Source organism: Clupea harengus, chromosome 9, assembly GCF_900700415.2.
Source record: "Clupea harengus chromosome 9, Ch_v2.0.2, whole genome shotgun sequence".
Lineage (NCBI taxonomy): Eukaryota > Metazoa > Chordata > Actinopteri > Clupeiformes > Clupeidae > Clupea > Clupea harengus.
Genome location: NC_045160.1, coordinates 3,157,442 through 3,179,922, shown reverse-complemented (window position 1 = coordinate 3,179,922; position 22,481 = coordinate 3,157,442). Strand labels below are relative to the sequence as shown.

The window sequence follows — 22,481 nt, the reverse complement described above, 5'->3', positions numbered from 1 at the left end:
AGAGATCTATAAATATCACATGTCACAGAGAGGCTGGGAAGTGGCGCCATTGCAGTTAAACTGAGATGATGGATTGAAATTCCCTCCTCGGCTGAACCCATTCTACCAGAAATGCTCACAGCATCTTGAAATAATCTCAAATCTCGAGTGAATTAATGCCTTAATGAAAAATTGCTTATTTGAGTCAAATTCACACTATAACTTGAAGCAAAGCAGTTCATTTCTACTCTGCTTTTAACACTTGCAGATGACTGCTTGATAATGCCTTTGTGGTGTGACAAAAAAAGATGATTTTATCAGTGCGAAATGCTGCGCTGTGGTGTTAATTAATGGTGTTCGGGGTATTTTATCACATTCCTCTAAATTGTGTGTGTGAAAAGCTTATTTGACCCAGGGTAATTTTATTAAATGCAAACCTTTCTTCAACAAGATAATCACTGGAGGATATAATCAAGACAAATACAATGCAGTTCTGAGTACAAGACTGATCTGAGTCTCGACCATTGTCAGTTTATTGAGTAGTGCATTGTGGCCGCTGTTTTCTTACTGAGGGCCCATGGCTGCTGTGGTCAGGAAGCTGCATTTTGTCGGTTTGGATGGGTAGGGGCCTGAGGCAGTGGCATAGTGGCCTTCATCTGCTGGAAGAATGTATGTGAGTGGGGTTGTTTTTGTGATGTACTGCCTTAAAGCAGCATTATGGAGTTTTGGTCTACCTACCGCGGAGGAAGGTGGACTGTTTCTATTTCTTTTTCTTTTTTTCTTTTATGTTTGATTCCTATTCCTGTTGTCCTATTCAGTTCATAAATCTTGCTGTTACTACACATGAATTTCCCTAACGGGATTAATAAAAGTTTATCTAATCTAATCTAAAAGCATGCAAAAACCTTCCAAACACCACCAACAACATGCTAACTGGCGTCAATTGGCGATATAGTTGACGATGTACTGTGAAGGCTTTTCTCACATATTCGCAGGGTCTTCTGACCCGAACCACAGAACTACGTAATGCATAGCCTGGATTAGCCTGGTAGAACTAGACTCAAATTCACTTTATGGAGATCGTTTCAAGTCATTGCATCCCAGTGGGTGTAGACTTCAGGCTAATTTTCAAACCTTCAGACCAGCCTTTAAAGGCACAGTGTGCAGTTTTTAGTGGCATCTATTTGTAGAAATGGAATATAGTATTCGTAATTATAGTTTAATTAGTATGTAATTACCTGTAACTATGAATCATTGTGTTTTTAGTAGAATGAGCCCTTCATATCTACGTGGGGAATGGGCCGTCTGCGCCGCCATGTTTCTACAGTAGCCCAGAACAGACAAACCAAAACACTGGCTTCAGATAAGGCTTTTCGCGTTCACAGCCACCGTAGGTACTCGCACACACTTGTAGAGGGATCAGTATTCAGCTGGCTGCAATTCAGCAACCTCACTACTAGATATCACTAAGAACTACACACTTTACCTTTAACCAAATGGCATTGACCACTATGGGATTGCTATATTTTCAGTGCAGGCTGATATATTTAATATAGCCTTTTACCAAATCCTGTTGGCAGTAAAGAAACAATGTCTTTGCCCCTTGAATATACACATTCTACTTGCTCAGGCTTCAATTCTTCAATGTTTTCGAAGGGTTGTTACTACAGTTTGTATCGCTTTGTCTAGCTCTGGCAGATTGTTGTTACTAGGTTTCGAAACAAATGCTTCACTTCTAAGTCATCGCAATTAACCACCCCCACTGGTCGCTGATTGGTCCACCCTTCAGACTGGCTAAGCGATTCATCTTGCGATACCAATATTATAATCTCCAATACTATAGTCTCCAATACTATAGTCCACTAATACTATAGTGAAAACTCATCTGAGAGCAATAGGTGGGCTGAAGCAGGCTTAGCCTGGGTGGCTAGTGGGAATGACAGGTGTGTGTACCTGTCTTTCACATGACCATATTCCATCAAAATTGATTTCAAGATGATCCCAAAAGTAGTTACTCAAAAAAACATACCTCCAAAAGTGGGAAATTGTCTGTATAAGGTGTCATAGTTGACAATGCAGATCCGTGGCCATGAGGTCAAATTAACTGTAATTCTGTCACTCTGTGAATGTCCTTTTGTGGCTGAACCATAGCCCTTACTTGAACCCAGCTGATCATCTCTGGAGATACCTGAAAATGGCTGTCCACTGACGGTCCTCATCCAACCTGGCAGAGCTTGAGAGGATCTGCAGAGAATGGCATAAAAAAAATCCCAAAATCCAGGTGTGCAAAGCTTGTCATACCCAAAATGGCTTAAGGCTGTAACAGCCGCCAAAGGCACTTCAACTGAGTAAAGGGTATGAAATGCAGTTTTTCCTTTTTGATAAATTGGCAAACATTTCTATCCATGTTAATGACAACAATTTCAACTCAACCTCAACAAGGTATCAAATGATGAAAGACAGAACCCTAGCAACAATTACAACGTGTTGAGAAACTGTGATAATATTGCATTCCACATTACAGTAATTCTTTATGACATAATGTTTTTTTTATCAAGATGATCATAGACATTTAACCATCATTCAGAACAGAACTTTGCCATTGGAAAGAATACATATGATAAAGCAGTAATTCGGCATTCTTCGGCATTCTTTTGAGGCCACCAGACCATTCCCTGGTGATGTTTACATTGAGCCTAATGACCATACATACAATTGGGCATACTGCTTCTTACTACAGTGGTCATTGTTATGATTGAGATCCCTATAGATGACAGAGATTTTGTTTGCTGTAATCCCAATGGTGAATCCCAATTGATGAAGCATATGGTCGAGACATAATGAAAACTGATTTTAACCCATTTGCATGTCATGACTTACACAATGGAAAGATAGATGGTTTGGAGGTAAGACTAAACAGCATATTATTTTCTATAACCTTAAGCATGAATGTGCAAAACCATTTGTAAAATGTTCAAACGAATGAGTGAGAATTTGAATTCTGATCTGAGAAATGTTGGCTACCATAATTGCTGAGAAAAACTACGCTATAATAAAAAAAGAACCTGTGTGTGTGTGTGTGTGTGTGTGTGTGTGTGTGTGAGTGTGGTATAGCTACAAATGAAACTGACCATGACCATGTTTGATTTTGGAAGCTGACATTGAACGAAACTGAGGAAAAACACTGCCCCTAACAGAATCCTACATCGCAAGACAAGGGAAGAGATATTGTAAAAATGGCACTTAAAAACTGATGCTCCGGCAGCCCAACCTTGACATTACAGTAAATGTTTTGGCTTATCCGAGTAGTCTTAAACGGGACCATTATATAGTTAAAAGTGTTCCTTGCTGGTAGTTGTAGTACATTTTCTATAAGCATGTTTAATATCGATGCGTATAAAAACTACATTTCCCCCAACATGCCAATAAGCAATCCCACTCCTATTGGCTGGATGCTCCAGCCGCAGCCCCTGAGAATGAATGAAATTGAAATTGCTGGTATATTACATGTACAATACCGGGCATCTGCAGTCTTACATTGTATCATTCTATATCAAAATGGCCACAGTGGTTCAAAACCCTCTGAAAACGTAAGTAAATGCATTTATTCTGGTTTATCACGGAAATGTGCGGAACTATGCTCTACTCTTTAGTTTTCCTAAAATTGCATGAAATCCTTATAACAGAGTTGGAGGTGCCAATACGTGCACCATAGCCGGTAGCGTGAATGAACACACTGGAGGAATGGCTAAAAGTCTTGGTTCGGCGTCTTTATTTGGCATCTGGGTAGCATTTTCGGAGCGGTTGACATGCTGTGCGGTTACAATTTCCTCTTTTTGGCACAACATAGCTTCCACTGTGCGATATGGTCGAATGTGAAAGTGGCATTTACGTGACCCGGTGTCCCTTGTCAATAGCCTACATTGATCTCTATGAACTTGCATGTTCGTAAATCGGGAGTTATTTTTCTTTTCTTTTTTATATAGCGGCGTTCCGTCAGCTCCTTAACAACAGACAGAACGCCAGATATGGATTCGGCGCCAGCATAATACCTGTGCACGACGAAATTATGGAGTTAGAAACAATACACCAAGCTCTCCAAACAGCTCTCGGCAATCGCCGGCTTTAGTCGTTACATTCACTTATTATTATTGCATTTGCTATTCTTACTGCACGTCCAAGACGATTTCCACCGTACCCTTATAACCTCACTCGCTCTGAAGTAGCCAAATTATAGCCTAATAACAGTAATGATGAAAATGCATCGGTATTTACTCCTCTGCAAATATGTAGTTATTGATACGGTTAATTTAAGAGTGCTTATGCCTATGCTTCGTTATGAGGACATACATGTAGGCTACTGTAACCTCCCTCTTCACTACCAAATGAACGATGGACATTCCATCAAGTTTCTATACAATTCCTTTGTGCGGATTGACAAGAAATTGTACGCGTGTGGAACGCAGACGCCCGCACGGGCTGGCAGCCAAAAGGTGGCTTTGCGTCTGTCTGTCTCAGAACCGAGACCTTATCGAAGGGCATACTTTACTGCTAACCCCTACTAGGATATGTATACATCCATTTAAAAGCTGGACTGAGACTAGTTTTGCCCCCATACTCCTATCCGTCCCTTTGTGGTAACCATGTTGGCTAACCTACCTGTGCAGAGTTATGTGTGTACGATGCAAAACTGCACCCGCTCCTGTCAACGATAATTTTTAAGGCGACATTTCATGCAGTACTACTTCAAAACGTATCCGCACCTATTTTGTGTTATCTTAGCAAGTCAAACCATGGTAATATCAAGTGTTTTTGAGATTGATTGCATCGGCAAGCACAAGCTAACTGTGATGGTATTTAATGCAGCCTGAATTATTAAGTGATTTATAGACTCCAAACTGTCCGCCTCTTTAATATTCCTTTTGAGCCCACGAGACTTCAAACATTTTTCGCAAGACTGCTTTGTGTTACTTTCACGAGAGCTACCTTGGTATAGAAACACCCATCCCTTAATTAGAGAATTTAATGCCAAATATGCAATTGTCTCTTTAGTAAACATTTGGTGAAGTGTTCCGCGAGTGGTCAGTTTTGTGATGTCTGATAAAGGCACATGTCTTTGAAGTATCTGAATGGTTCAGACGCTTTAGCCTCTCTCGGAGCTCGCCAGGTATAACCAAGTGTCCTCCTCATCTCTGTCGTGAAAGAGTGCATTATATTGACCCATTCATTGTCACTGAGTTACAGCACATTATGAATCGGGACTTTCTTGCATCAGGTCCATATGTTGTGAGTGGCAAACCTTTACATTATCTCCTGTGGTACAAGTTCACTACTCGTGACTGTTTCACTGCTCACTGTCATACCCTGTGGCAGTAGATGGATTCAAGAACTGACCATGTTGAGATCACAGTGGAAGGGTACCAGACTGAAATGAACTGAAAAAAGAACAAAATACACGCATGTTTGCATAACTGATGGTAACTATAGTTTGAGTTCAGATCTGAACATAAGTTGATTGGTTTTGTATAGTCCATTGATCTACTGCTCCAGTGGGGGTCCGCATGGTGTCTGATTTCTTATTCCCTAAAATGACTTTGACACATCTCTAGAAAATTAGAGTGGTTTTGTGAGAATTCCTAATTTTTCCACTGGATTAGTCTTTTCAAATATTTTTCTCTTCTCCCCCCTCTCTCCCTCTATTTCCCTTTGATGGGTGTCTTTTGCCCTCCCCCTCCCAATCGGGCCGTTTGCCTAAACCTGACCACAATTCAATTCGGAGGATTCCATTGGCATGGATGGCATCACTGTGCTCTCATGGTTCTTTTTTTTTTTTGCCCTGCCCACCCAGCTGCATCCTCAAACATGACTTAAGACTTCTCTCTTCTCTTCACCCTGGTTCTCCTCTCCTCTCTCCTCTCCTCTCCTCTCCTCTCTTTTCTTCCCCTGTTTTTCTCTTTTCATTTTCTGATTGCGCCCCTCCCTCCCCACCCCCCTTTCCCTCAATACTTTCTCTCTGTCAGTTGGTTGTGAGGGAGCTGCCGTATGCTGACTGTTCTGATAGTTATTCTGCCTTGCCTGGCTGATCTGAGGGAAATGAATTCTATATAATACAGCATTGAGCCTCTGCTAAAGCAGCCCTGTACTGAATGCATTGGAGCCTGAACCCATTGCCTCATTTCTAGATTGTTCTCTCTCTCTCTATCTATCTTTCTCTCTCTCTCTCTCTTTCTCTCTCTCTCTCTCTCTCTCTCTCTCTCTCTCTCTCTCGTTCTCTCTCTCTCTCTGTGCCCTTTTTTGGTTTGTTTGCATAACGGCTACAGCAATTCTGTAAGGGCATTTTTCTTTTTTCAGTCAGCTTCTCTCTCTCTCTGTCTCTGCAACTTATGGATGCTCATTTGTTTCTCAAGGATAGCAAGAGAGAGAGAGAATGAAAGAAAGAGAGACACAGATAGGTATTTTTAGCTCTATGACCTATTTCTCCAAAGCTACCTAACCGACTGTCAGTCATAGCACTGTTGCTTGGGGATGTAACAGTGTATGGTGGCCTTCTGCACTTGTAGTTTGGTGGAGTTGGCGGAGAAGGCCAGAGAGTAGGCTGAGAGAGGCTGAGAGAGGCTGAGAGGGCTAGACTCGGCTGGATCTGCTGGCCAGGTAGTTGCTAGGTGCACTAGGTAACATTTATGGAGAATAACGAGGATGGATATTGACTGATATCGGTGTGTGTGTGTGTGTGTGTGTGTGTGTGTGTGTGTGTGTGTATGTGTGTGTGTGTTTGCATTTATGTATTTGTGTGTGTGTGTGTGTGTGCATTTATGTATTTGTGTGTGTGTGTGTATGTCTGTGCAAGGGACAGCCAGGTAAAACATGTCTGTGTGTATGATCGAAAAAGATAGTGTGTGTGTGTGTGTGTGTGTGTGTGTGTGTGCCCATGTGTGTAGGTTTAGGTGTGTGCGAAACACATATAGAGGCGCCTCTCAGATTCTCACGTTTCTCAGGATGTTGTGCAATGCATGTGGTACCTAAATTAGCAGGTGCGCTATCACACTGAGAGCTGAAGGATAAAGTGAAGGGTGAAGACAGACAAAAAGATAGAAAGAAAGAAAGAAAGACAGTGGCATTTGCACTAGGCCTGTTCGATCAGGCCGGCTGGGTGGAGGGTCTCTCTGAGCACATCAGTGCCTGGGCTGCTCGTACATGATACATGAATAAGTACATTCAGATTGCATTCTGCCATGTCAAGACTCGGAGTGGATGTCATATGACTCGGGACTGGCCTGACACGGGCTTGGCGCCTAATGGCACACTCCGCAGTAACCTAGATAGTGTTCTCAAAGAAGCATTCGGGAGGAGAAATCTATTCCCGATGACATTGAGAAGAAGAAGAGGTGAACGTTGTGGCAGACGGTTGGCGCTCCAAACCCTCTCCACCCCATCCGTGTGTACAGTTGGCACCAGGCTTTAGTGTTTGCGTTTGTGATCTACGTATGCAAATGTTTCTCTTTTAAAAGTGGTGTGTGTTTGTTTGTGTGTGTGTGTGTGTGTGTACGTTAGTTCATTCTAGTCCACTCTCAAAGCCCAGTCAGTGCATGGTTGTGCGACTGTGATTGTGTTTTTGTCTGAGTGTTTACTCCAGTGCGACTGCTCTTGGTGCGTCGCTTCAGATCAATTGTAATTACCGCACCATGCCTCCACACGGGGGATTGTTTTAGTGTTCTGTCTCAAAATGGCTGAAAGACATAAATTCTCAGGTGCTCTAATGAAAAAAGAAAAAGAAAAAACATTATTTGAAGTTATCTGTGAGAATGTGCAAATTTCCAAGGCTGCACCTCTGTGCGATGTATAGCCTGTAAGGCGGTAGATCATTTTTTATGTGACATGTTTGAACAGTTTGCGTGCATAGGAATTCGTTTTGTTTGTAATGTGAGTGTGAGTGTGTGCATGGGTGTGTGTGCACGTGTGAGTGTATGTGCTGTATGTACACTTTTTTTTCCGTAATAACTTTGCAGAGCACCTGAAGGCATTTATTTTGTTTGTGTTACGTTGTGTATCATTGTGACTTATTTCCTTAGTGAAGCTATTTATATGTCTGTGGCACAGCATTTCTGCGTTCAGCTGTATGTCTGTTTGTTGTGCGTTTGTCTGTGTGTCCGTGTTTGTTTCAGAGCTAGCTACTGTGTGTTTGTGTAGTTTTGTTTTCCTGTCTATCTGTAGATGTGTGTGCACTAGACTAGATTGTGCATTTCTGTTTCGTCTGAATGTGTGGATGTCTGTGTGGGTGTTTGTTTATACTTTCTGCCTGTTTTTTTGTTTTTTTGTGAGTCAGTGTTTTATTATTGATTTCTATTGTGCGTCTGTATGTATATTTGCAGTGCATTTGCCTAGTTTTCATGTTTTTGTATTCTGTGGTTGCTGGGCTGTGCATGACAGTATTTTTGTATTGTATATCTTGGAGGGGCACATGTGACCTGTGAGCGTATGTAGGCTACTGTGTTTATGTCCGTATACTTGCCTGTTGTGTGCATTGACATGCATGTACTTATATGCTCAATGCACCTGTATTGTTTGTTACTGTGCGTTCTTTTACAATAATTTGTATGTATGTATATGTCAGTCTGTGTGCATATCTCTGTGTACGCTTTTATGGTGGTGCCTGTTTTAGATGTGCATGTTCTTTGTAGCTGTGCATGTGTGTGGCTGGGTATATGTCTGTTTAATTTTGTGAATACTGTGTTTGCCTCTTTGTGTGTGATTGTGTATGCTGCACTTGTCCCTGTGGGTGTCTGTATGTGAGTTTGTTTGATCATGTAGCCTATGGAATATATGGTGGTGTATATGCTGTTTGCTCTCTCTCTCTGTGTGTGTGTGTGTGTGTGTGTGTGTGTGTGTGTGTGTGTGTGTGTGCATGCGTGCGTGCTTGTGTGATTGCATATTCTGGACTGATTGTGTGAATTTGTGTGTGTGGCCGTGTATGTGTGTGTGGTTGTGTGATTGTGTGTATGTGTGTGTGTGGCCGTGTGTGTGTGTATGATTGTGTGTATGTATGCGTGTGGCCATGTGTGTGTGATTGTGTGATTGTGTGGCGTGTGTATGTGTGTGGTTGTGTGATTGTGTGTATGTGTGATTTTGTGTATGTGTGCGTGTGGCCGTGTGTGTAGTTGTGTATGTGGCCGTGTATGTGTGTGTGTGGTTGCGTATGCTGTGCCTGTGTGTCTGTGTGCAGTGGACCGTGCCTCTGGAGCAGTACTGCCGTGCGCAGTAGTCCAGTGCTGAATGCGGGTCCATCACATGAGATTTATGGCTCCTCCACTTTGGCTGTTATTACATAGATGGATCCTCTTCTCAATCCGGAGACATTATGAAAGTGCTGAAGGAAGAAATGTTCATCGCTCTCCAGCCGGCCACACAACCTCCAGCTTCCTCCACTAGAAATCCACAGGGCTGGAGTGAGACTTTGGGAATTCTGTATGCTGACATATAACCTATTCCCTTTTCATACTGTAGTGGGAATGTCCACAGGGAGAGGAATTTGGGAATTTGGTGTTTATGCCCCAGTTCCATTCCATTCACAACAGAGGCTTCCAAACGGACTCTACCCAGAGGCCTGTTATCAGCAGATAGTGTGCAGTTAGCGGCACATTCTACATTGAATGTGTGGGGTATGAACAGTGTCTTGTGACTGTAGAAATGAGAAATTAGAAACAACTTGTTAGCAACCCAACTGTGAGTCAAGTCAAGACACATTTATTTCTATAACATTGTACAATCTAAAAACAACAGGAGTTGTACCAAAGTGCTTTCCAGTTGAGGTTTATCAATTACAAATCAAATAAACAAGAACAAAAAATGAAATAGGAGATTAAAACATCTAAAAAGATTAAAAACATTCAAAACATAAAGAGTATAGGACATAAAAAGCTGCAAAAGTGAAATAATAAAAGAGAAAAGATAGATGAGCAAAAGCTAAAACTAATACATTTAATGGAAAGAGTTAAGACAAATCAAATTGAACATAAGCAAGCAACATCTAAAAGTGATTTAAAACAGGATGGGTAACAGAAAACTATATATGAATAATAGAACAGAATAAAACCACCAAAGCAATAAGAAAAAAACTTGACCAAACCATAGCGTAAACTCCAGACTGACTAAAAGCACACATTAAAGCCTACAGAAGCCCTACAGAAAAGGGTGAATCATAATCCCTGCTGGATGTAGCCTTGCCCTATGAACTCTTCCATGTTGGCACGGCACTACAAAAAGACTGTCATCAATTCTAAACAGAAGTCCTGGGAAGACTTAAGACCGAGGCTAGGCCATGAAGTGAGGCTATAGAAATGAAATTGTAACCATGGGATGTATTATGAGTTAAAGAGCACAGCTCCACCGCCTTTTACTTTAAACCGGCCTCCTGCTCCCCATTTCATCCACTGTATAGTTCCCTGTATAGTCCCCGTCTCCCGCAGTGGGGCTTCATACCGAGGCAAGGACTGACAGTTACAGCACCCAGTTAAAGCCTCACTGTCCACCATGGTACCACTATGCAGTAAGCTGGGGGTTTTTTTGTGTGTTTTTTTTCTGCTTTTCCCTCCTCCTACTCCTCCTCTCTCTTTGTGTGTGTGTCTTACGTAAGCATGTATGTACCTCTGGAGGAACATGCATCAGGACACCAGGGCCACACGCGCTCAGGGTTATGTCACACCACATGCTGGCTTTCATCTGCCCGGGCTGAGCCAGCAAATCAGCCACCTGGAAGAGCACAGTGGTTACAGTGGATGGAGGGGCTGGAGTGGAGTTGACTCGTTCCACTGCGGGCAGCTGGTGTGTCGGTGCTGTATGCAGTGGGCTTAGGTACTCAAGTGACTTAAATCACTTTTGTGATGAGATGTGTGAGAGGCTATGATATATCAGAAATGGTTATAAGAAAGTATATTCACAAAGGATATTGGTTAACACCTCCATTCTAACCGTTAAACTGTACTGTTCCGTTAATGCCTTTGGTTTGAAACCAGGGCCTCCTGTAGTTAGTTCCATTTCATCCCTTGGCTGCGAGTGTGAGTTCTGCAGAGATTGTTATCTGGTCTAGATATAGTGTTCGATCCCTGGCATTAATGTAGCAATGGGTTCAGGAGGGTGTACTTGGACAGAACTCAGTGCCTTACAACAGGGAATTCAAAATTGACCAGATAATTAGATTTTTTTTGGTTCCTCTTCTGATAATTCTGATGACAGATGTGCAGATTATGTTTCAGCACATTCTGGTGAAATGAAATCAGAACCTGTGCATAGCCATGTGTTTTACTGTTGCTGTTAGATTGGGAGAACTTATGACATTTTAGTGATATAATAATGAAACAAAAAAGCTCTTGAGCGTGCAGCCTGGCCTTTTGCTGTTGCTAATTTTGCTGTGTACTGACAGACAGACAGTTGCACTTATGTTTTACCTCATGATAAAGTTAGAATGGTGTTTCTTTCTTGGAGTTTCCACCATGAATCTGTTCAGCGATGCAGATGTAAGGTGTGTATGATCTTGGCAAATTGCATGTGGTAGTATTAAGCATGGTGAGTACAGCTGGCCCAGAGAGAGTCTGTACGATGTTGGATTGAGCTTATCTTGTGGCCTGTTATGTAGCTGTTGTCACACGGAGTGCCTAGGAGATGACTGAGGAAGTGAAGCTTTTGTCATCTTTATGGGGACCTCTTACTGGGGCATTATGCAGCTTTGTGTCATCGTTGCTGCCGTTACATAGATGCTGCAAAAACGTTGTACCAACATCATGTCCCCATAGAGTGTAGCAAATAGGGCTCACTGCTAGCCTGTTTGTATCTGTGTGTGTGTGTGTGTGGGTTGGTTGCAACGTCTGGATGGGACTAGCTTCCCCTGGCCGGTCCTCAGTGACCTAGCTTTGGAGGAAGCACAGGGGAAAAGCTGTGACACGTCTGTAGAGAGAAAGAGAGAGAGAGAGATGAAAAAGAAAGCTAGATAAATCATTTGACTGGGTACTGAGAAAGAGGGTAGGAGCAGGGAGCGCAGGGGAGCGGGGGGGGGGGGAGAGAGAGAAGGGCAGGACAGGATGGGGAGGAGGGGTTGGAGTGAGAGAGATGGAGAAAGGGGAGGGTAGCCTGGGTAAGGGTGATATTGCATACTGTAATCTACAGACAGACACGCTGGGGGATGGGTGCACAGATTTCCTCTCCCGCCAAGCCTGAGCTCACTGAATAAGCCCCAGCCCGGGCTCTTGGCAGTGTGGGCACGCGTGATGAGGAGGGTGCTCTGGCACCGTGCCAGGCTTATTTCCAACTAATACTCCTCAATACTCCTCCCTGTGATCATTTACCTGTGGATGGATGGGCTTGTCAGGACCACACGCATCTGTGCAAATGTGTTGATCATTAGGGTGAATAATAGAATTTGGAATTTGGACACACAAACCAATGGCCTCAGTCTCACTTTTGATAGTGTTTTTCCATAGATAGAGAGAGATTGAAAGACAGCAGTTAATCGATTGTTTTCATTCTAGAGGACCGCCCTGGCTTTGTATACCTGATGGATAGTGACTATTACGGTATTTAAATGTTAATGGTCTTTTTTTTTCAGCAAATATGTCACAATGAAGTTTCTACATTGTTGACAGTAAAAATTCTCATAATTAATGTGCAGGGTTTGTGTAATTACTTTCAGTGCAAACACTATCCCTTGTTTCACAGTATTAGCTTCACTTTGCCTCTAGAGGGAGCTCTGCTTCCTCACAGTAGAGTGTTTTTATTTTTTTTAATTGTGGCTAATTGGAGCACAGGTAGTAGATGGTCCAAATAGTTGGTCACGAAACAAACAAACAGAGTAAGAAGAAGAGGGAAAAAAAGCTGCCAGAACGGCAAGCAGAGTCAAAGGCACACGTGCTGGCTCAGAAGCCATTGTCCATCTGCGCTCCAGGCTCATCACCTTGCCCTGTTAATGTGCTCCCTTATTGCCCCAGAAATTGGGTTAGGAGAGAGGCAAGGTGGTGCCGGGGGTGGTGGTGCTGCCTCAGAGAGGCTGTGTCTGTGTGCCTGTCTCGGAGAAAGTCGTGCTGCTCCCTGTTCCATGGCCTTAGCATCCCTCTCCCTCCTTCCATCACGCTCTCTCTCTCTCTCTCTCTCTCTCTCTCTCTCTCTCGCTCTCTCTCTCTCTCTCTCTCTCTCTCTTGGAGCTCTTTTGTTTTTGGCTAGCTGCTTTTCTCTCCTGTTTGTCTTGGTTTGCCTCAGTCTTTTGTGGGGTTTTTGAGGTGGGAGAAAAAGGCAGAGGCTGCTCCAGGCTTTCTTTGTCTTCTTCTCTGCTGCTGACTTATATTTTTCGTTTGTGTGTTTCCAAAAATGTGGTTGTATGTGTGTGTGTGAGAGAGAGAGAGAGAGAGAGAGAGGAGGGGAGTACAGAGGGAGAGAGTGTGTGTGTGTGTGTGTGTGTGTGGGCGTTAATATATTGTGGTGGCTCTCTGTAAATATGTAATCTTGTTGAAAAGGAGTATGTGTGTGCATGTGTGTGTACCTCTACCTGTGTGGATATATAACTTGGGCCTAAATACATGAAAATGTCTCTCCTCTTATCCGCTCTACTCCTCCAGTTAGATAGTAAATGTTACATTCCCTAACACTGGCATATAGAGTATTAATTGTCAGCCTCCCTGGAAAAACAATTGTTTGATTGTAAAGTCTTAATTAATTTGGTGGCAAAGAAATGGAGCAATTAGGAGACACGTCTCTGTGGGCTTGACTGGGGCTCCATCGCTGGCTTCCCAGTCTCTCGTGACTAACCTGCCAAAACCTCTGGAGCTGAACCCAGTCCAAATGGCATTCAGCAGAACACACACACACACACACACACACACACACACACACACACACACATGCACACACACACACACGGACACACACATACATACACACACACAAAAACGCATAAACACACACAAAAATGCACACACACACGCACACACACACATACGATATTGGGAGAAAGAGAAATGGGTTTGGGCCAGTATGGATGCTCAGGTTTGGCTGCATGCTTGTCTTCCTATTTCTCCGTCTAGTCTGCAGTGCCTTCTCGGGTGTTAATTCCACCAACCCCACCCCGCCACCACACACACACACACACACACACACACACACACACACACACACACACACCCTTCAATACAAACACTTTATTTTTATTTATTTTTTTAGCTTTCAAGGGCAAACAGCCGCAGTGTAATGTAATGAGATTGCGAGGAGAAGCAACCAAATTGAAGGCAGCCATTTTCTACAGCTGTCAACTTATTATGGAGAGGCTGACTTGCGCCGATAACTCCAGCGGTCTAGAGGCTGGAGGAGTGGGGGAGGGGCGCAGGGATAAATTGGTAGTTTTGGTGGAGGATGGGGGGGGGGGTTTTGTGGTGGGGGGCAGTGGTGAAGGGGAGGAGGGGGAGATTGGACAGACCTAAGGGGCTAGCTGCTTTGCAATTGGAGTGATTTTTCCCCCCACACACCAACTCTTACTTTGAGATTCCAGAATTAGCACAGCTTTAAAAGCTGAGCTTGTTCCCATATCACACACTTAATATTTTAAAAGCTTCCTGCGTGTGTGTCATGTGTGTGTGGGTGTGTGTGTTTGCATGTGTGTGTGTGTGTGCCTGCACTTGTGTGCGCATACATGAATTCACCCTATTATGCCGTGTGTAATTAAAAAGTTGTTAAATATTCCAACGTGAAGCAAGTTGCTTAAAATTGATTTCAGTAGCAAAAACAGCGGTGAAGTAACGACGCTATGGTTTGAACTGACAACAATGCAAGCATCTGCAAACAAATGTGCTTTGACACAAGATCTTTTCTGTGTGGAAATGTATTGTGCACTGCATGACACATAGCAGTCTGCTCCTTGACTCCCCACGGAAAGCAAATAGATTCGCTCTTCAGTGTGTTCACTTGCAGGCTTGCATGGAGCAAATAGTAGTTGTGTTTTTAATCACCAGAGAGGATCCCATTCGTCATTTCTTAATGGCTCCAACCTGTACTTCTGCATGGAAATAAGAAACCAAGAAATGGCGAAGCGATTCTGTCCTCTCAGAGTAGACTATGTTACGCCACAGTGACTTGGTATGCTGAATGCTTGTGCAGAATATTCGGCACCCTTAGATAGGTTTGAGGACATTCTCAAACACACACACACACACACACACACACACACACACACACACACACACACACACACACACACACAGAAACATACATACACACCACACAAACACATACACACACACACACATACACACAAACACACACACACACACACACACACACACAGAAACATGCATACACACACACACACACACACACACAGAAACATACATATACACACACACACACACACACACACAGAAACATACATACACAAACACACACACATTGCCCCATGAGTCCTATTCAAACCCGCACACAAATTCTTTCTGGCTTGCTTTAGGCTTTCTCCTTCTGCTATTGATTTCCCCTCCATCACCATACAGACGCAGAGGCTGTTTTAGCCTGGACAAAGCTGCACCAACTTACCTTCTGAGTCGTTGGGTTTTAAGAGGGCCCTAAAATCATTTTATCACTACCTCATAAATTGCTTTATCAGTTGAACCACTTTGCGGTGTTGTTATGACTGATTTCTTATGCAACTGCAAAATTTTCTCGTTGTTTTTTTGGAAATTGAGGAGGATGATTGGTTTTTGGAATGCAGTGTGGGGATCTGAACTGTGCACTGAATCATAGATCTTTATGAAGTATTTTTTTAAATGATCAAAGCTGAATAAAAATGGTTGAAAGTTGTTTATTTCTTTTGTTCATGGGTTATGCTGCTGTGGAGTTGACCGGCAAACATAGTCTTGGATTTCAAAGTGAAACATTTGGTATTGGTTCTCTCTCCCATGTATTCCCTCACCCTTGCCTTTTTTCCTCCCCACAGACAGTCCAGTGGAGCTGTTTTAAAAAACAGGTACGCATGTGTGAGTCTGTGCCCGCGTCTGTGTTTGTTTATGCTGTACACACATGTTTATGTTTGTGTCTGGCCGTGCATATGTGATGTCTATGCATACATTTGTTCTGAGTCATCATGCGCATATGCACGGACTCTCCATCCGCTACTTCCTCCCCCAGCTACACGTGTAGGGCCGCCCACCTCCAGCACACAGCCCAGAGCCCGACAGCGAGTATGGCCTGTCTCTGGCTGACAATGGCAGGGACCTCTACGGTTCACTCTGACAGCAGCCTCCATAGTTTGCATCTATTTGAGTGCCGCCTTGACTTTCATGTATCTGTGCATCTCAAGGAGGAGCAGACATTTTTTTTTCACCTACTGTTCCTCATCCCATCCCCATCTCTCCTCTCCTCTCCTCTCCTCTCCTCTCCCCTCTCCTCATCCCACCCCCATTCCTCCTCTCCTCTTCTCTCCTCGCCTCTCCTCTCCTCTCCTCATCCCACCCCCATCCCTCCCCTCCTCTCCTCTCCCCTCCTCTCCTCTCCTCTCCTCTCCTCTCCTGCTTCCCATCTCTGTGACTGACATAGTCAAGCCGGGTTTGGAAAGGAGAAGTTCAAAGGCCCCCTGCACAATTTTGCTTTTCTTTGTGTGTGTGTTTGTGTGTGTGTGTGTGTGTGTGTGTGTGTGTGTGTGTGTGTGTGTGTGTGTGTGTGTGTGTCAGTGCCATTTCTGCAGTGTGGTCCAAACGGAAAGCCGTTATTAGCTATGGAATGAAAGTGAAATATGGAGCTGGAGTGATTTTTTTCCCCTCTTCTGTTCTTCTGGATTAAAGTAAGAAAGAACAGTCTGCCTTTTTTTGGGCCAAGTGCCTCAGAGCTTTAAATGGGAATTTTGATTACCATTTCTTGACTTCAAACAGTGTATGTAGAAGCCAGTTATCTTTTGAGAGAGCAGCGTAATCCATAAAATAACCCCGGTCCTATACACTTCTGAGGAAGAGAGTCATTTCCATGAGGTGCGACGTTTCTGCCTTCCACCGGTTTATTCCCTGAGTTACAGACAGACTGGTGGACAAGCAAGGAGAGAGAGACAGCCAGACAAACAGACAGAGAAATAAAAATGCACGAACAGACAGAAAGAGAGACAGACAAATTGATTAAAGAAAAGAAAAATATACTGCGAGAGCCCTAGCCAAGACCTGTGTGATGATCGAGTGATAGACAGGATGATACATCATGAGTCTGGAGCTAATCGGCATCTTGTTTTTGTGTTGTTGGCAGCCTGGGGGAGGAGTTCTACCGCGAGGCCATTGAGCACTGCCGCAGCTACAATGCCCGCCTGTGTGCCGAACGCTCCATGAGGCTGCCATTCCTGGACTCCCAGACAGGCGTGGCCCAGAGCAACTGTTACATCTGGATGGAGAAGACCCACCGCGGCCCAGGTGTGTGTGGTTGTGTTGTGTTGTGTTGTGTTGTGTTGTGTTGTGTTGTCTTGTGTGTGTGTGTGTGTGTGTGTGTGTGTGTGTGAATGTGTGTTGGAGAGAGTGAGTCAGAATGAGTGAACGAGCATATATGTATTTGTGTGTGTGAGTGTGTGTGACTCCTTTGGTGAGGGAGTGAAGATGTTATTCATGAACTCAGTGAGTAAGTGTAGATGTCGTAAAACTGACCTGTGTCTGGTCTTGTCTGGTCCGGTCTGCCCACCAGGTCTGGCCCCTGGGCAGCTGTACACATACCCGGCCCGCTGCTGGCGCAAGAAGAGACGGCTAAACATCTTGGAGGACCCTCGGCTGGGACCCATAGAGTTTAAGATCGGTCAGTGCAAGTGTGTGTGTGTGTTGTTTGGTGACTGGAGTGGGTGTGAGGTGGCAGAAGTCAGGCCTCTGTGCTCTGGCTGTGGAAGCATGTGGCCAACTTAAGAGTAGGGGTTGACCCATTATCTGGTTGTTAGATAATCGGGGCCGATATTTGCAAATGTTTGATTATCTGTCATGGGCATGTTTTTATTTTTAAAAGCAATGCTTGTACTATCCCAAGGCGGCTCCTTTTCCTGATTTTTTTTTTTTATATAGATGGCTAACATTCTTTCCACAAAATTCCCTCATTGGCCCGAGACAGACAATCTTATCTGACCGAGAAAATGAAAAGTTTTTTCAGACCTGCTGCTGGAAACCAGGATGGAAAGTAAGGAAGTGTTCAACCCATACTGTTAACCAGATTGCACTAGACTAATTGGACCTTTTTGAATCAGTATATGTTGTCTATGCTGAAGCTAAAAAAACAAGCTTGGAATATTAAAAAAAGGACTTGTGATAAGGACTAATTGGTGTACTTATGCTATAAGTTGCAACAGTTTGACACTCCACATAAAAAAAACAGTGAAGTATATTTATTTTTTCATATGAAACATTCAAAGAAATTCTATCCAAATGTAGCATAGCCCTCCTGAATTACAGCCGTCATTTAAGTAACCAATCACGAAATTCAACTTCAGCTCACTTGCGATTGCATTGTATGTTAGAACCTCACGGCAAAGCTGAAAATACCCATTTGCCACTTTGATCTTTTTTTATTTGGCCTCATCATCATCATGAAAGTCGAACAATTTGCAGTGCAGAGCTGGCAATTCACAGTACTTCCTCATGGTACCCTACTTTTGTATGAGCTGTCCTTTTTTCACACAAATGACTTATGGGCTAATGCACTCCTACAATATCCCCACAGCTTCTGAACAAATTCAGCCTAAATTATGTATCAATTCGCTTTATTTTTTATGCAATGATTGCCATTGTTTATCCGATAATTGAACGCTTTTGAAATAGCGATAGGCATCTGTTGTGTAGCCAAAATAAGATTACCATAGAGAAATGTATCCACAGTATAAATATTAGCCCCCTTTTAGTAGGCCCTGTCTCTCTCTCCTACACCATTTTATTTGAACGTGCACGCCCTCGCACACACACTGCAGCTCAAATGTGACCCTCGCTGATAATCTGCAATGCCCAGTGGAATGTCGAAATGGGGATCCACTTCTTTGGTGGAGAGAAAATGAAGCATGCTTTCAGCTACTTGCTGCACAAGTAGGGAGATATCTCAGTCCCCCACCCTCCTCAGTTCACTGATAGACAACAAAAGCAGGAGAAAAGGCTGAAAGGCTCTGCTTTCCTTCACCACAGCCTAGTACTACTGGACTACTGCCTGGGTGTGCCAGTAAAATGGTCAGAAAGCCGAACCAAAAACCAACCACTTATCTTTAGACAAACAGATGAGTGCACATTTTAGTTATTGCATTTTTTGTTTGTTTTTTAGAATGAAGAATTTTCATTTGATATTTTTACTCTTTATTTTTAATTGTTAAAAGCATTCAAATATCTGCCTGAAATATCGGTTATCGTCCTCTTTTTGTCACATATTGTCATTATTGTATCGGCCCTGAAAAAAGTAATCGAAGTAATCGGTCCACCCCTACCTTAGAGTACCAAAACCATCTTCGGACCTAAGTAACTAAGTAAGGGATAATGTACAGTCTTCCGGTCATTCTTGAAAATAATGAATTCCAACAGGACAAAAAGGACGAACAGGACATTATCTCGCTTATTATAAGGTTGCTTGCCAAAACGATGAAAAAGACATTTCTCAATTTCTCCAAATCTCTTTAAAAATAAATGTTGTTGCTGTTTCATGGCTTCCACTGAGAAAAAAAATATTCTTTACGCAAATAGAACAAATAAAAATTGTTTTTGAAAGATGTAATATGAAAGATGTGAATCAGAAGCACAAAACCTGTTGTCAGTGGCAGCAGTCATTATTCATTTTCAGCAGTCATTCTCAAGAATATCAGAACTCCGAATGTTGGGATGGCCCATCCGATTCAGTGAAACTGCAGCATTCCGAGGAGCCGTATAATAATCAGTAGTTACATCAGTAGGCATGGCTGGCTTCCCCCCCCCCCAGGCAGAACACCTGATAGACTGACACAACATAAACGGACAACAGTGCTCACACTTTAGCAGTTTTAGCTTAGGTCAGTGTCCTGCAGCCCGCAGAAATGTGATTTCGTTTTAGCAGCACAGTAGGATAATGTCCTGTTATAATGTCACTATTCTGTTGTGGACGTTCTGATTTTTCTGTGGTTGTGTTCAGTGTGGTTGTACCCTGTGCTCTGACTACAAAGGAGCCATGTGGTCTGTGTGAATTTAATAATGCCAGAACAGGGTTCTTTGTGGTCGTCTGTAACCCCCACCCATTTTATATGACACCTGCTGTATCTGTCTGCTGGGGTAGAGGGAGAGACAGACACGAGGAACAAGAGTAGTTTCCAGTGGTCAATGACTTGAATGACTGAATCTGATTTTCATTTTTCCCTGAAAGGAACGGGGGGGGGGAAATAGACAGAAGAAGGGAATATGTAAGAGAGATATTTAGTCTAAGCGCATGTAAAACTGTTCAACATTAGAGAAAGACAAAAGAAGAGAGAAAAAATAGACAAAGAACAGAATACAGGAGAGCCATTTGTAAAACAGCATGAGCATTTTGTTTTGTGTGTGTGTGTGTGTGTGTGTGTGTGTGTGTGTGTGTGTGTGTGTGTGTGTGTTCAGACTACGAGGCAGCCCTGAAGAAGGAGGGAGGGGTTCCTGAGGGGCCTGTGCTGGAGTCTCTGCTCGCTGGAGAAACACTGGACAAGAAGGTGGAGACCAAGGAGGAGGAGCCCATGAGCGAATGTCAAGTGAGGGCCTTTATTATGCACACACACACACACACACACACACACACACACACACACACACACACACACACACACACACACACACACACACACACACACACACACACACACACACACACACACTGTAAGCAACTGCACAGCAACTGCAAGCAACTGCACAGCTATCATCCATATACAGGCAAACACACTTGTGCATATGTTTGTTTTGTATTCATTCATTCACACATTGCACGCATTCACACACAAATGGCTAAAGACACACACACACACACACACACACACACACACACTTCACATTGTGCCATAATGTCAGCATCTGCTCTAAAATACTCTGGTGAAATTGCATGCTAAACTGCTAAACACCTGCCTACACACACCTGTACACTTTCAGACAAGCTGCTGTACAGTACCCGTGACAGTCTCCTTCTCTATGCCCTAATCCCGTACCTGAGAGTGTGTAGTGTGTGCGGGGGCTCTATCTGATAGCCTGCTCGTATCTGAGTGCCATCAGTGGCAGTCCTCTCTGCCGCCCTGCAGATCTGCCGAGGAGCTTAGAACAGGGTCAGGGATTTACACACAGCCCAGAGGGGGTTCGCCCTCCTAATGTGACCCTGTCCCGCTCCCTCTCTCACGCACGCTCTCTTTCCTGCTCCCCCCCCCCCCCCCCCCCCCCCACCCTCTGTCTATTTCTCTTCCCTGCTCTCCTTCCCCCCTCTCTCTATCTCTCTTCCTCTCTCTCTCTCTCTCTCTCTCTCTCTCTCTCTCTATTTCTCTTTCCTTCTCTCTTTATTGCTGCCTGATTCCCTTTCCACTGCCTCTCCCTGTTTCTCTGATATCCTTCCCTTTTTCCTTTTCTCTGTTTTCTCTCTCTCTCCCTCTCTCTATCTCACTCTCTCTTGTGCTCTCTGTGCTGTGTGGTATCCATGACTGTGGCAGTGACACACTTTCCCCCCAGTGTGAGGACACCCCCCCCCACTGCTAGGGCTCATGTTACTACAGAGAACCTGTGTGTATGTGTGTGTGTTTGTGTTTGTGTGTGTGTGTATGTGTGTGTATATCCATTTGTGTGTGTGTATGTGTGTGTGTTTGTGTGTGTGTATGTGTGTGTATATCCATTTGTGTGTGTATGTGTGTGTGTTTGTGTGTGTGTGTATGTGTGTGTATATCCATTTGCGTGTCCGCCTATATTTGACAAAAGGGACAAAATCATAGTGCTGTTTGTGTGCATACTTTACGTTTCTAAGAGTAGGCATCTTTGTGTATATGTGTGTCCTGTGTGTGTGTCTGTGTGTGTGTCTGTGTGTGGGTGTTTGTGAATGTGCATCTCCCTCATCTTGATCTACTCAGTGCGTAGTCCACCTTCCACCTCACCCAGACTTCTGACATGGATCCCAAAGGCTGGTAATTAGCCTTTTAGTTCTCCTACTCCAGGGGGAGAGGGCCTGTGATCCTGGGACTCGCTTAGGTGCACACCCCTGCAGGTGGTGCAGCCTTGTGGGCAGCAGCGTTTCGAGTCTCCCAGGGCTCCTCTCAATCAGACACTACATGCAGCGCACTCCAAGCGTGCCTAGGCACTGTCTGTGTTTTCTCAGCGCAGTCTGTTTCCACGCGCTCATATATTACCCATATCAGATCTCCAGACATATTCTTGAGGCCACTGTGGCTCATTATATTTCCAATGGGTGTGAAATGGGCAATGCGTGTGGTTTGGAATGACTGTAGTCTGCAGCAACTTCCTGTAATGGCCTACATTCCCCACAAAACACACTCATAAGACAATGGAGCCAATTCCTCTTGATTTAACATT

At 43.7% G+C, this 22,481-nt stretch overlaps 1 protein-coding gene across 3 annotated transcripts in view; it reads left to right on the top strand.

Annotated features, from left to right (window-relative positions):
* Positions 1 to 22,481, top strand: part of dpf1 (D4, zinc and double PHD fingers family 1) — a 42,615-nt gene that overhangs the window by 853 nt on the left and 19,281 nt on the right. The window contains exons 1-5 of one of the 3 annotated variants that reach the window (XM_031573086.2): positions 3,234 to 3,569; positions 15,938 to 15,967; positions 17,230 to 17,390; positions 17,656 to 17,763; positions 20,547 to 20,674. In XM_031573086.2, the coding sequence (XP_031428946.1) occupies positions 3,460 to 3,569; positions 15,938 to 15,967; positions 17,230 to 17,390; positions 17,656 to 17,763; positions 20,547 to 20,674 (537 nt within the window). In that variant the 5' untranslated portion in view covers positions 3,234 to 3,459. Of the gene's footprint in view, positions 1 to 3,233; positions 3,570 to 15,937; positions 15,968 to 17,229; positions 17,391 to 17,655; positions 17,764 to 20,546; positions 20,675 to 22,481 lie in introns of those variants that run through there. The other 2 variants (XM_031573085.2, XM_012837881.2) reach the window with 2 other exon arrangements.